Genomic DNA, 16082 nt, shown 5'->3' with positions numbered 1-16082 from the left:
GAAAAGAATCGCGACAGAGCAGTGTTTCCATTGGGCCTTGTTCACACAGGTGTTAAATTTTTGCTCAATTGACTTCTACACTGGCGTTTGTTTGTCTCTGTCTAACGCCAGACTGCAGCCCAAACTGTAGTTCGTGTGTTAACCTGTGGAGGCAGTGTCGCGAACTGGATATGAAAGCCATTGTTGTTTTATTTGAGGTGCCTCCTTTTAATACGGACCATTTTGCTATATTAGACATTAATCTTAATTTAAAAAATTCTCCTAATACGGCGACGTAAGGAGAGAAAAAAAAGGAAGTTTTTTTTGTGGTTTATGAAGAAATGCGAAAATTTTCGCACAAGTTTTTCAATTACTGTCGGATGTCAGTTTCCACTTTTATTATCTGCTGCAGCTGGTGCAATGCCACATGGTACATGTCACTTTATTTTGCTTTTTTTCTTTATTTCCCTATGTATAGCATGTAGGATCATGGGATATATCCTGTCCTCCGAAGCGTAAAATGAACGTGAAGAAAACACACTAGAAGCGTTTTCCTTGCGTTCGTTGGGATTTGAACGCCAAGAAAAAGCTGCATGCAATGTGGATAAAATGGATCTTTAACCTCTCTAATGAGACTTGCTTTTGCTTTACACCTGCGCACACACATGTTATAATAAACAGTATACACGCACACGAATGTTGATTATACCAGTGAGAGACGCGCACTAAGACTGAGCAGGGGAGACGATTACCCACAATTCCACAGCGCAAAATAGAGAAAAACACTGGCTCAGTTGTGATCATGTAATGCTCGGCGTCAAAACAAGAAGCGCATGCGTGATACATGATACCCGGTACTCGTAAACCAAGACTTGTTGGTTTTTCCAAGTCAAAATTTATTAAAAATCTTTGCTTGTCTTGCGGGGCACTCACAAACTGCGTTACTTGCAATCCGAGGTTCCACGAGGTTGCCATCTTACAAATAACGTTACCACACTCTTGTTAATGTAAATGAGCATTCATGGCGTGTTCACTTAAACACTTTGTAATATTAAAAAAATATAAAAAAGGAGAGCACACAAAATCCTTTTTAACTGTTTATTCTCCACCATTCACCAAAACTGATCTTTAACACTCACGAGCAATGGCAAGCCCTGAGGGGAAAAATGCATTACACACACGCGAAGTGCCGTGTTCCTAAATGTCATATGTTAACAAAAGCATGGTAACGTTAATTGTAAGATGGCGGGCAAGTTGTTCGCGACGTAGAACGTGGGCAGATATGCAGATATGTTACGTAGTGATGTGGATCCGTAACAGAGAAAAAATTAGAATTGCTAACAATGAATGTGAGCTGACTTTTTTATTTAATAGACAAAAACTTCATTTATCGTGCACTGTCAGCGTCACAACTTTGCATATAGTTTATGTTCACATACAGCTACATGACACACTACATGAAAGATCATATTTGAAAAAGCATTATAGGGGCACTTTAACTTTCTAGATTAGTCAATACTTTTATGTAATGCAATGTCAAAGGTTTGTCTTCAGACATATCATGACAGTAATTCTGATGGAGGTGGAAAAAGAGCTGGTCAGAATGATAACCACAGCTGGGGATAAAACTGATAAACATTTCATGATAAAACATGAAACCTGACAGGAAGGGACGTTTCGGCTCTGGATGTTGTATTTTAAGTCTTTCAGGTGTACCACAGGTAGTTAGTCCATTAAGATACACACAGTTAAAGAAATGTAAGACAAAAGTGTAAAAGAAAAAAAATATATAAAAGGCATATGACCTGGCCTCTGACATGTATTTCCTATTAAAAGCAGTGGAAACAGTGGAATTACTAAACGGAAAGAGTTTTAAATCTAGTGTTAACATTTGACATTTCTGCCCAATGTAAGGGAATAAGACAAGGGCTTGTCAAATTTTATAGAGACTGAATTTTTTTTTTATTTAATGTTGTGAAATGACCAGTTAGCTCCCATTCTCATTTAGGTTATAGTGACTATAAATGCTTGATCCATCACGCCCCATCATGGTATTAATGAATGAATAAATAAATAAATAAATAAATAAATCCTGGAGACTTTTTTGGGGCATGTGCTGGCAAAGCACTGACCTGGGGCTTCAATATAACAAAACTATAAATTTCAAACATTTGAAACAGCATAACAGAATGCTTTATACATATACTTAAAGAATGCTGTTAAAATGTTTGAAATGTATGTGTGTGTGTGTGTGTGTGTGTGTGTGTGTAAATAGATACATAGGTACTTTATTAATACCAAATGAAACTACAGTTATCAGAGAGTAACACAAAAACAGGTTGTAGATGTAATTGTATACTGTATATCTCACCTGCAGTCAGTAGACACAGAGTAATGTGAGAACCGAGCAGAAGTTACTAGTGCAATGCTAAGAACAAAAAAAAAAACTATAAGATATATAGGAAGTATATAAATAAAGCATATAGATCACAAGTTATAAAAGTGAACTAATAAGTGAAATGAAGCTAATTGCAGTGCGACATTCAAGTGCAGTTTTATGTGTGGCAAAGTGACAACAGTGCAAATAGTAGTAATTGTGCAAAGAGTAGCCTGAAAGGTGTGTAATAGAAAAAAAATATGTAGTGAGAGTAACTGAGCAGATCATGAACCTAAGAGATGAGAGTTCACACACACACACACACACACACACACACACACACACACACACTTAAATAAATAAATAAATATTAATAAGTAATAAGTGACTCAGTTGGTGTAAATGATTGTAATGTGCTGTGGATGAGAGTCAGTATTATCTCAGAGCTGCTGTTTTATAGAGAATTAATCAGCACCACCTGACTCCAATCAGAATCCAGAGTTTAACATGACGTCATTGTTAAAGTTTACTCCGTGTTGATTGTTGATGGTATTTTTGTATTTTTCTACATTTAAAAAAATAATAAAAAATCCCATTTCCACACTGATCATTTAAAATCCTAAGATTTGGGGCCGGGTTTGAGTCGTGATGCGCGATGACGTCATCCTGCAGTTTAAGTTTCGATTTCGTTAGATTCCACTTCCGGGTTTAGTGCGGGGTGGAAGCGCAGAGACGCGCGCGGGAGATTTGTGCTGATTCGTGGTTTATATTTGCATAATAAGTGTTTATCAGGCACGCGACACTCGGGACCCTGCAGGTAGAGATGTTTAAAGTTATAGAAATATAAGTAAAAGCTTTGTTTAGGCTTGTAAAAGAAACGTACATTATAATCATGCACATCATCTGGTGTATTATTGTGTATTATTGTGTATTATTGTATATTATTGTATATAAAACACCAGATGATGTGCATGACTATAATGTAAGTTTCTTTTACAAGCCTAAACAAATCTCTTACCCATACAGTGTATAGTGTATTATTATATATTGTGTGTTGTTGTGTATAGTATGTTATTATATATGGTGTATTATTGTATATCCACTGTACAGACAGTTGAATGAGTCCCAAAGTCACTATGAATCCACTGGATTTTCTAACTGAAGATGAGATGTTGAAGTTTTTCCACTGTAAGAAGACAGAGATCTCCTGCATAGAGGAGCCGCAGACCTTCCTGAACCAGCTGCGAGACTTTAACCTGGTGCCTGAGAATCTCTACAGGGTGAGAGACACAGCAGTGCAGGGGTGTGATTAGACCTGCTCCCTAAACAAAGACTAAACTTCATGAGCACTGGTGACTCACTAAGTGCACGTGAAGTTTCCTTTACTACTAACGTTAGAGAAATAACTTCAAACATTAATACAATCTTCACTGCACTCAATGTGCCGTTCCCAGCTCTTTATATATTAAAGATGTATTCAAATTATATTTTATCTCAAATATGTTTTTATTAGCAGAATATTAAAACATTTATTAGAATATTTATATTTGACAGTTATCTCCAAATGACGTGTTTAGCAGGGATGGGAATCACCAGTTACCTCCTGATATGATATTATCACAATCCCTCGGTGCCGATTCAATTATAATTGTGATTCTATAAGTGTCAAGTAATTTTTCATAATGTAGCACCATAAAAATGGGTTTTTGCTGCGCCACTCGGAAACGTTTGCACTCTTTAAAAAATCATTTGTGTCTGAGGCTGATCTGTAAAATTACATGCAAATTTTCTCTCCCATCTCTAGTGTTTAGTCATGTGACCAGGGCTAATTATAATATTTGAGGAAGAAACTACGGTGGCAGAGAAGTGCAAAACAAAATAACAAAACCGAAAAAACAATAACAACACAGAAAACAAAATAACAAAACCGAAAACAATATAACAAATCAGAAAACACACAGACATATCCAGATACAAAATACCAAATGAGAAAACACAACGACAACTCAGTCAAACCGGAAAAGGTAGGTATAGTTTGCAAATTAAATTCTTATCGCTGATTGGATGAGACATCTGTCACTCAAGACATACAAGCAGTACTATCAAGTGAAGTCCGAATAATTTTTAAAGCACATTTAACACAACTTGGTTGACTAAAGTGCTGTGTAATCCTAAAATACTGAAATGAATCCTTAAATGTAAATACATGTAAATGTCCGTGTGGCTGCAGTACTTCCTGTGTATTTTGAGTGACAAATGTCTTGTCCAATCAGCAGTGAGAATCAACATGCCTATGTGTGGTTTGCGAATGAAACTCTTATTGCTGATGTTTAGTGGAAGATGTCTCGTCCAATCAGCGGTAAGAATATCATTCGCAAACCACACCTACCTTTTTTGGCTATTTGATTTTTACCGCTGATTGGGTGAGACATCTGTCACTCAAAATACAGTACGTATATATGGAGTCCTACAGCCACACGGACATTTACATGTACTGTATTTTAATTTAAGAATTCATTTCAGTATTTTAGGATTATACAGCACTTTAGTCAACTAAGTTGTGTTAAATGTGCTTAAAAAATTATTCTGACTTCACTTAATAGTACTGCTTGCATGTCTTGAGTGAAGGATGTCTCATCCAATCAGGTTTGAGTGAATTGTCGTTGTGTTTTCTGATTTTTAATATTGTATTTGGTTTTGCTATTTTGTTTTCGGTTTTGTTTTCATTTTGTTATTTTGTTTTTAATTTGTTATTTTGTTTTTGGTTTTGTTATTTTGGTTTGCAAACCAAACTCAGCCACCGTAAGAAACACAGCTGGCACTGAGTTAGAAGAAGCTAACAAAATTCTGCGATTAAAGAAGAGACGTACTGTACAGAAGTAAAGCAGCACCAAACATTTTTTTTTTTATCAGCGTAGAGTTCACCTAGTAGATGGTGTTTTAAAAGATGGACACCATGTTTTTATGTTTTATTTATTTTTGCAGTGTGTATGCATTAGCAGGAATGAATCTTTAGCAGCACTTCTGGTTTTGTGAGCACTTCTGTGCACATTTCCAAACAAAAATGTAACTTTTTGTTTTTGTAATTCGTGCTTTGTACTTAAACTAAGAGCCCTGAAGTGAGGCGCGTCGCTCTCTTTTTCTCTCTCTTACTTACCAGTGTTTTAGGGAGACAGAGGCTGGGTCTTTGCCTCTCTCCCTCTCTTAAACACGCTCGTCTGTCCGTCTGTCCATTTTTCTTTCTTTCCTGTCTTTTTCTTGGTCTTTGGCCCTGATACCTTACCGGTGCTACCTAAATGATGCGGTATCAGGACCATTAAATAAACACGCTGCCAGGTGTGTCGCGTTCAGTCTGATTGCAGCGTTGCCTGGCAACCGCGTTTCTATAAATGGCCACGCCTTTGCCGGTTTAAAACTCCGCGGGGTAGCAGCTTGTTTCTGCGTTTAACAATTTATGTGTGGTTTTGCCCCTCGCGAGACCTGCATCGTTACAGTTTAGTTTGGAAATATGTTTAAATCATTATTATTAATTATTATTTTGTAGATTTACACTCCCAGAATAATTTCTTATTTTGTTCATGCACGAAAATCTTAAAAATTTCAATAAAAAAATAAACAAATAAATAAATAAGATACGCTGAATTCACATTTAATATAATAATTAAAAGATTTAAAAAATATTATTCTTCACAGTATCACTGTGTGAGTCGATTTAACATCTCATTTTTTTTTTTTTATTATCCATAATAGATTATGAAAAATGTAAATACTGAGACCCATAACTTTTGCTTTACCATGTTACCTGATCACACTGACCGCATGAAATATTCTAAATGTAGTCACATATTTAATGGAATCCTAAAGTTCTGAAGATAATATAAATAAAAAAACAAGTTATTTTGTTTATTATTATTATTATTATTATTATTATTATTATTTTCAGTGATATTGTTTTGAAAAAAAGTTCCTGTAACAGGAAGGCACAGAGTTTTAATTAATGTGATAGCACAGCAGTTTGCCAAAGATGGCTATTTTAATAATATACATTACAGTAGTTACATTTAATATGATGGAATATCTGTGTCTCAAATAATAGCTGCCATAAAAAGTATTTTCCCTACCAGCCTTTGTTTCCTATATAACTCACATAAAAAACTGATGTTTCTGGAACAGAAAAATTACTGAACAGAACAAGAGTCCTGACACTGGTGACATCTTTCCTAAATGTTAAATAAGTATTAAATCAGACTGTATTTTTACAATTGAAAATTCGTTCTATAGACAGGGGCATGAATAACAGAATATAAAATGTGTTTATTACTTATTTATTGTTATAATTAAACGTTAGGTTCTCCCTGTTTTCTTTCCCTCTGCAGAAGGTACTAAGGATGAAAAGTAATAAGAGAAGGCAGGAAGGTGTGTATGAGATTTTGGACTTGGTGGAGAGTAAACAAGCACACAAAATAAAGGTGTTTTGGAGCTGTGTGTTTCACGATCACATCATGCAAAAATATCCAGCTTTCCGCTTGCTCCGGAACAGCCTTCTGGACGGTCAGACACTTTGTCTTTTTATAAAGAACATTTTGTGTCATTACTGTACTAATTACATATCATTGTAATTATATCTGATTCTCATTTCAGGATCGTTCAGGTTTTATGAGAACCTCCCAAATGCAGAGGAACCAAACAATATGGAGAAAGAGCCGGTGCGGAAAGAAAAAAAGGATGTAAAGCCAAAGAAAGGAGAAAAGAGAAAGAAAAGTGTTGAAGAAAGTGAGGAGGAAGAAAAGGAGGAGGAGGAAGCAGGACCTTCCTCTTGCTCTACACCTAAAACAAAGAAACCAACCAGAAAACCCACATTCTGTGAGTCATTTATGTAAATCTCATATAAGATACACATAACGTAACGAAGACAGAATGATACTGGTGTATTGCAAGTGAAACTTGTGGCAGATTTCACCACAAGTATTTAAGATTTGAATGTTTACTAACATACACATTTTCTAAATAAATTATAAATACAGTACAATATACTGTAAAACATACATACCTATAACAGTAGATATTGTGATTACTCTACATTATTGCAATATATCATACATAATATTAATAGAATTAGCCTAAGCTTAAGGTTAAAATTGATTAATTGTTTTTCTCCCTTTAAATTAAACTAATTTCAGCTTATCTGTACAGTTTAATTATGTTTCTTAATTTCTTTAAAGGGACCACCTAAGTGACAAGGACACGTACAGCTTAGTACCTTTTATTATTATGTTAATTATTATTATTATTATTATTATTATTATTGTTATATAGACCAGGGGGACTGAATTAAAATTTAAGAAGGTCCGGTCAGTAAAAGTAAAAGAGCAGAGGTCCGAATTTTATTTTTGTGTTAGGATTTGGATCTCTATATATGCACTAATTGTATGTTTATCAAAAATGACCAATTAAAAATGTCCACAGCATTTCAATAATATTTATTGTCAGTTTTCAGTAACTACGTTATGGTCGTGTATATTTACAAACAAAACAGATAGAACTGTCACGTGGTCTGAGCTCCGGACCATGGTCCAACATTTATTGATGCCTGGTATAGAGTATAAAGCAGTCTTCTCAAATTGGGTGTCTCTGTCTTTTGCATTTTATCCCAACCAATCAAACCCCATCATTATCTAAGTAGTTTGGTAGTTACTTGAAATAAATGTGCTTCAATGTACTGTAAGCTGAAAACAAGTAGGCAGTAATTATTACTGTATTATACATTATTTACTCGTAACCCACAAAGATGGTTCTTTAAATGCAGTCTTTACGTTAGTCTCTTTCTTTCTCTTTCTTTCAGCTTCTCCATTAAAAAAAGGAGAGAAAGCTCCTATTTGGACGTGGGACCTGTATAAAACTACTCTCCCTGTCACCTGTGGTAATGAGGAAGCTACACTGAATCGAGCCAAGCTAGCCAAGGGTATGCATTAATCAATCAATCAATAAGGCGTTAAAGTTAATTAGTCTACAATATTACAGGTCATTTAATTTTTTAAAGTTTAAGCCTCAGAGCTACCGCTGCAATTATAAAGACTGTCGTCTCTTCTACTGCTGCACACTGTAATGGTAAATAATCTCACTGTGCAGTGTCACGCAGAAGAGGACTGTTCCCTTCTGAGTCTGATTCTGTTTACAGTTTCTTCCTCATGTTGGATTAGAATGTTTTTCTTATCACCATCTCTAGCTTGTGTATCAAGTCTACATGTGTGTTTCTGTAGAGCTGCTGATCGAGCAATCGCGACAGGGCAGTGTTTCCATTGGAGTGTGTGTGTGAAGGCGCGTGGAGGAGAAAGGAGCCACACACTCTCTAATGACACTCGTGTCGCACACACACACACACACACACACACACACTAACGGAATCAGTGCAGTCTCAATCACAGAGAGAGATTATAATATGCAGTACACGTCTGCATTAAAGCATGGACGACTTTCACACACACACACACACAAAAGATGCTTTACGCGCACACATGTGGTCACAGTGTTATGGTACGCGCGCACAGATGTTGACTATACGAGTGACGCACATGCACTGAGACCGAGCATGGGAGATGATTACCCACAGTTCCAAAGCACGAGAGAGAGAAGAACCATTGCCTTAGTTGTGATCATGGATGCTCAGCGTCAAAAAAAGAACCTGATACTCGTTGATACTTGGTACTCGTATATCAAGACTTGCTCGTTTATTAAGTAAAAATAATTGTAAAGATTTCTTAACTTGCAGAACGCTCTCAAACTGGGTTACTTGTAATCCAAGGTTCAGCAGTACATGTTAAAATGAATTGTGCGCCACCTCCTGTACAGTTTATATTGAGTGCTGTATTATTATTGTATAATTAAGGCTTTTTCATACCTTGTTTTATATTTTGCGATATAAATAAAATAAATTGAAAGTTAAATACCGTTCAAAGTGATGGAGAATGGATTAATTCTATTTACATTGTATTCCTGTGGAAAAAAATTAATCGGGGTACGACCAAATCGGGTTACGAACAGAACTTACGAAGAAATTACATTCGTGAACCCAGGTTCCATTGTTTAGTTAACACCCTCTGTTGTCATTAATTGATTTAGTGGTTTGTTTAGGATTATAATGTTAAATGATATTTTATGGCAATGGGACATGAAAGTTACACTTTGCTTCTGTAGGAGAGAAGTCTATTCTGTGTAATGGTAAATGGTTCACTCCAAGTGGCTTTGAGAAGGTTGCAGGAAAGGGGAGCTGCAAGAACTGGAGGACGTCCATCCGCTGTCAAAACGTTCCGCTGCAAAAACTTATATTGGTAATCTATCAACTGTATCTACAAGTATAAACATGATATTAATTAATTTATTGATTGACTTGTTTTTTTTACTTTTTTCTCCTTTTTTTAGGAGGACCATCTGCAGTGTCCACGCATGAAGAGGCGATGTGTTCAGAAGGTGCCTAGCTCTTTTTTTTTACTTTCGTTCATTAAATTGTATATGTTGCTTCGTTTAATAAACTAAGACCTAATTCTCTGCCCTTGTAGAGTCGGAGAGTCCTGTTTCGTTCCAGCCCCTCTGAAAGCTCCAGCCCTCGTCAGTACACACACAGCCACCACTTTTATTATGTATAAGATTCTTTAATGATATACTATATGGACAAAGTATTTGGCCAAACCTGTTAATTATCAAATTCAAGTTTTTAATCAGTCAGGCCTCTTATCCCCAGTGAAGGGCAATCTTAATGCTTCAGCATACCAAGACATCTTGGACAATGCTATGTGTCGAACTTTGTGCACAAAGCAAGGACTATAAAGGCACGTTTTTATGGGTTTGGTGTGGAAGAACTTGACTGGCCCCAACACAGAGCCCTGACCTCAACCCCATCGAGCACCTTTGGGATGAACTGGAACGGAGATTGTGAGCCAGACCTTCTTGTCCAACATCAGTGCCTGACCTAATAAATGCTCTACGGAAAAAATGGGCACAAATTGTCACCGAAACACCTCAAACAATATTGTGGACAGCCTTTCAAGAAGAGCAGAAGCTGTTATAGCTGCAAAAGGGGGACCGACTCCATATTGTATAATTTTATGTATTTAGATACAATGTTATTGCAGGATTGGCTAAATAATTTTGTTTATATAATGTACAGCAAGTAGAGCTGAAGGCCAAATACACTGAACACACCTGCTCTCTGTTAGAGTCAGAATCCAGTGTAGAAATGGAGGGATCGAATGAAGACCAGGAGGAGGAGGAGAGAGAAAAGGAGGGAGAACAAGAAGTAAACAATGAGGAGGAGGAGGAAGATGAGGAAGATCAGAGCGAGCCTGTGGATCTGTCTGTGTTTGAGGGTGCAGTTTTGCCAGTCAGCTGTGGTTCTGTCACTGGGGATTTATATAAGAAGAGATTCTCAGGTAGGTGAACAGAGCCAAGTGTAACAGTTCACAATTATTCTGGAGTTGCTGACTTTGGACTTTTACAGACAAAACAGGAAGGATCACAGTCTGCTTGTGTTTCCCTATGTGTGTCTGTGTGTGTGTGTGTGTGTGTGTGTGTGTGTGTGTGTGTGTGTGTGTGTGTGTGTTTACTGCAGGGCCACGCAGTAAGAGCATTCGTACAGAGGAGCGCTGGTTCTCTCCGGAGGACTTTGTAAAGCAGGAGTCAGCTCTGACACATGGACGCTGGAAGAGAGACATACTGTGTCATGGCAGACCCCTTTACTTCCTGGTGAAGGTGAAGACAAAGGACTAAGACAAGGAGAAGTTGATTATGTGTTAAAATGGAGATACTGTGTTAATATAGAGTTACACATGTGCATTACACGCAGGCTCTCGGTTTTGTATTAACCTGTCAGGTCATTGTGGAACGATAACCCTTGCCTTATTGTAGAGAAGCACATGTGCGCCAGGTTTAGGACCGATGTGTGTGTGTTGTGTGTGCAGAAAGAGATCCTGTATATCCACTCGCTGTTGTGTGATTGCTATTGGTGCCTTCCTGATGACCCAGTGAGTTTGAAACACATAACAATATAAATTATTTTACATTACATTATTTTTCAGTTAAGGTACAGCTGGGTTCAGTTGTATTAGGTTTAACTTAATAAGCAATAAAAGACTTAAGGTTTAAACCAATATTATATTTTTGCTTTGTTTCCGTATCTAACCAGCTGGATCAGAATAACGATGATGTTTGCTTCATTTGTGACCTTCCCGACGATAAGGACAGAGACTTGGTGTGCTGTGATGAATGCCCATGTGCCTTCCACCAGGACTGCCACGTACCGACTCCACAACACAACACGTCAGTGTGAGACTGAAACTGTTCGGTTTTTATATAATGCAGCGGGTGACGTAGAAAACTTTAAACAGACCACAGATCCAATGTAAAAGAAAGATTCGTCACATTCAGAAAATTCAAGTCAAACTAGATCTTGGACGTTTATGAAGATCGCATTCAAAAGGTTGATATGAATGTCAGTCAGGGTTAAGTTGTGGATTAGTGAAAGGACCGCCTAGTGGGCAAGGCAAGATTGTAATTTTTCTTGTAAAGGAGTAAACTTTAAAGTTGCGATTTGTACGTGAATTGAGAAATAATTTTTAAATCGTGTGTGTGTGTGTGTGTGTGTGTAGGGAAAAATGGTTGTGTACTTTTTGCATTTGGAAGATTAATCATCCAATGTGGATTCCCATGAGTCTGGAAGAAGCTTTAAACAGTTCTGTAATTAGAAATATGATGGTATGTATACACACACACACACACACACACACACACACACACACCAAGAGAGGAAAAGAGCTGTGTTTCTGATTATATCTATGTTCCTTAATTTACCTCCAGCGTTGTGAGTATTTGCTGTTGTGTTTGTATAAGGAGGACAAGCAGCGTGTGTTTACTGACGATCCCTTCACAACAGTAAGTTTTTTATTATCATTTCGCATAAACATTTTATTTTCAGTTGTTATTCCCCAGCTCTTTTGTTTGTCAGGTTATGGGTCAGATTAAAGGTGGAGAAAGTTCTGATATTATATATTATCTGATATTATGTCTAATTTTTTTTTATCACAAAAATCTGAACAGCAACAGGGGTGTGTAAACTTTTTGGATCCACTGTAACAGTATAAACGATGCCTGTGGAGTAAAGACTCAGTAACATTCCTTAGATAACCTTTGTTGAACCTGGCCCTTCGTGCAGGTGCCGGGGTACGACAGTGTGATTTCTAATCCCATGTGGCTGGACAAAGTGAAGATCAAATTGGAGAAGAAAAACTACAGCATGGTTGGAGAGTTTGTGCATGACATCAGGCTCATCTTCCAAAACTGCCAAAGTTTTAACAGAGTAAGATTTAAAGTGACAATAATTACTGTTTTTCCACATAGACGTAAAATCAGAGTGTTATAGTGAAAATGTACAGTAATGAAAGTTTGGATCTTCTCAACAAACATCTCATTATGGAAATCGTATGAAAATTTCCGTTTTTTTTTTTTTGCTAAATACATAAGTATTATTATTATTATTACTATGCATTTCCTATAATTAAATGTTATTTACTTAATATTTGTTCCAATACTTTTGTACACCCGAGACAACTGCATGGGCCGCCTCTAGACTTGCCATCTTCAAAGTTGTTTAACACATTTAGAAATAAAACTGAGAAGAAAATTTCTGCTATTATTTCCTATCATCTCATACCCATTTTTTATAATGCTACACCTTAATGTCTTCAGTGTACAGCAAAAACAATTTTGACACTGTGATACTGTGTGACACATATAATTTTGGAAAAAAATATAAGGTTAGTGTAAAATTTTTAACGTTAAATGGATTTGTCATGAAATGTAAAATAATGTAATTTATTACATATTAATTAACGAAACTAATTAAAACAGAATATGATCGTGTAAAGAAACATTTAGCTATAACTATGTGTGTATAAAGTGTGTTGTTGCTGTGATCCAAGTCTGTGTTTGTGTGTGTGTGTTATAGGATGATGACATTGGCACGACGGGGGCCAGACTGAGCGAGATCTTTGAGGAAAGGTTCCTCACCGCCTTTAAGATCCAGTAGAGATTCAATATTCATTTTAATGAAAGGAAGTGGCAAACTATGAGAACTGTCACAGTAGTGGTTTCATGTTTAAAAAATTTAAAAGTTGAGTGTTACTGTGTCACAGAATATACAAGCCAATCACATTCCAGTATTTCAATTTAAGAAGGAGGCGGGGCAGGCGTTTAGTGTAGGGGACTCTAATTTGCTCGTTTACTTTGCCTGGATTTTCAGCATATCAAGTTTGAAGATGTAACATGACAATGCAATTACTGCACAAATCCAAGTGATCTGACATGGTCATCGACCTTGCTTACCAGCCCAACAAGCTTGACCTTGCTGGGGCTTGAACCTGTGACTTTTCAAGCGATACTCAATCAGTGTCTTAATCACTGAGCTACCACTGCCCACCTCTGACTAGCGTACCTGTCTCCAGGAGTGTTTAAGAATTTTTTATAATTTTAGGGACCTTGTGCTGGTGATGTCATTTTAAAGAGAAAGAACTTGCAAAAAATGCAAGACACAATGGACAGAAGCTTTATTTGAACATTATGATATCATTGCAGTTAATCATAATAATAATAATAATAATATAAGCATTTTTTCTACATAATTTTACTGATTTAATTAAGTTTTAGCAATGCCATTCATGCACAAACAGATGAGTCTCAGTTAATTGCAACATGTATAAGTGCCATTTCACTTCCATAACAGTTAATAACTAACCAGTAAGAAGGCAGTGCATTATTATGGTTTAATGTCTTGTTCAAGGTTTTGATTGTCTTAGTTTTAGTCATGTTAATATGCACCTAAGAAATGCATTTTGCACTTGGAAGGAAGATTTTTAATGGAAAGAAAAAAACGATTATGTGAAAACTTTTTCTTTAAGAATGTTTTTATATACTGTATATGTATATATTTCAATGTATTTTTGTATGCTTTGCTGAGATACTGTCACCGCATGTTAATTTTTGTCACAGAATATTAGTTTTTAGTTTTTGATTAAATTAATATCATTAATTAACAATGTTAGAACGGTGCGAGCCATAGTAGTGCTGTCATATGGACATAACATTGATGGACATTGATACAGTGGTTCCACTACATGCAAGTGCCCCGCCTTTTGCAAGATAGCATTTTCGGCCAGTTGCGCGAATTTCTGGTTCGTTTCAGTGGAAAGACAAACAAAGTGAGAGGAATCATAAATTAAGGTCTATTTATTCCATATTTTACTTCATTTAAATGTATTTTCTAAATGTTTTTATTGTTACAACTATAGTGTTGGAAATTGGGGGGTTGGAATGGATTATCTGCATTTTATATTAGGGATTGGAATGGATTAAATTTGTATGCCGAGGTACCACTGTATAATGTATTGTCATCAGTATTTGTTGTAGAAGATTGTTGTTAAGTTAAAAATCTTTTGGTACTGATATTAAATTTAAATAATTTTAAAAGCCCGATCAGTTGGCCAGAACAGGTGTGTCTGTGTGTCCGTAATAAACCTGCTTCACTCTGTCAGTCCCTCGTATTTACATTCATGTGATTGGCTGAAATGGTAGGAGACATCTGATAGGCTGAAGGGGAAGCGCTTTTTGCACTAAAAGAAAAAATTGCACTGTTGAACGTAACCACTTAAGGCCAGTCTCACAAATCCACACACAAGTGTAGGGATGTTCAGGAAAGGCGAGCAATTTGTTAATGCAGATTTGTGAGTCTGTAAATAAATGTATCAAAATCTCATATTTCAATAATGTTACATGCATATATACATTATTAAACTGATCCGCTAATGTTGCATTTTTTTTCCATCAAAATGATTTATTCATTCTTTCAGTACTGAGTAATATACCTCAGAATTTAGGGCTGACTATGATACAACGGCCGTGTTTCATCTAAATGCCCCAGGCGAAATCTGCTGCAGCTTTACCGAAACACCTGCTAGTGTAACTCACATGAATCATTTTGTTTAATCTGTTTCTCGTGTTTGCCTGGAAACCACCCTATTTTTTTGTCTTTTGTTTTGCACTAGCTGTCTCATTTAATCACACAGGTTCATAAATGATAGTCGTGATGGTTCTTTTTTTAAATGTTTTTGTTATGTTAATACAATCAATCTGGCACTAACTGTACTGATGTCTTTTGATTGAATTCAGTCTGTCCTGTTGATTTCAGTTTTACATGTGGTATTGGATCAGATCAATAAAATAAAATGTTTCCAAAACAGTGGATCTCAGTGCTTGTCTAAAAGATTTCCCTGCTCCAGAGCTTGTTTGACGATAGATACTGCAGGTGTGTGTGTGAGGTTTATGACATCTCGTTCCTTTATAAACCCATTAGTAAAATATGTTAATGCGTTATATATTGATACTACAGATAGTCCTCTTAGAAAAGCATAAATGATTATAATGTCCCACTGATTCCCAATGTTCGATTCCCACCTTGGGTCTGCGTGCATGGCGGGTTTCCTCACACAGCCCAAAGACATGCAGATTAGGCTGATTGGCATTCCCAAATTACCCGTTGGTAATTGGCATCCATTTTACCTTATATAGAGGATAAAACATTACAGACTATGAGTAAGAGTGAGCAATTATAATGTTCAGTTGCAGTAAAGCAAAATTTTAGAAATTAACCAGCAGGTGCTGGACTGGGCAGTAAAGAAGAAAA

The 16082-nt window shown here is 36.4% G+C and overlaps 1 protein-coding gene across 2 annotated transcripts; it reads left to right on the top strand.

Moving 5' to 3' along the window:
* The first annotated feature begins 3058 nt into the window (after positions 1-3058).
* On the top strand, positions 3059-15648 carry LOC128516208 (nuclear body protein SP140-like protein). Of its 2 annotated transcripts, none has more exons than XM_053490525.1 (16): positions 3059-3173; positions 3467-3636; positions 6733-6907; positions 6998-7219; positions 8199-8318; positions 9551-9684; positions 9776-9823; positions 9913-9961; positions 10570-10782; positions 10962-11101; positions 11311-11373; positions 11535-11668; positions 11998-12103; positions 12206-12280; positions 12561-12704; positions 13353-15648. In XM_053490525.1, exons 2-16 carry the CDS (start codon positions 3475-3477, stop codon positions 13431-13433), a joined length of 1866 nt encoding a protein of 621 aa, XP_053346500.1. In that variant the 5' UTR covers positions 3059-3173; positions 3467-3474; the 3' UTR covers positions 13434-15648. The 2 variants fall into 2 exon arrangements, with proteins under 2 accessions (XP_053346500.1, XP_053346499.1); XM_053490524.1 differs by having other exon boundaries at positions 11535-11674.
* The last annotated feature ends 434 nt before the right edge of the window (positions 15649-16082 follow it).

This window comes from Clarias gariepinus, chromosome 28 (assembly GCF_024256425.1).
Source record: "Clarias gariepinus isolate MV-2021 ecotype Netherlands chromosome 28, CGAR_prim_01v2, whole genome shotgun sequence".
Lineage (NCBI taxonomy): Eukaryota > Metazoa > Chordata > Actinopteri > Siluriformes > Clariidae > Clarias > Clarias gariepinus.
Note: the sequence above shows the minus strand (reverse complement) of the source record. Positions and strands in the feature narration are given on the sequence as shown.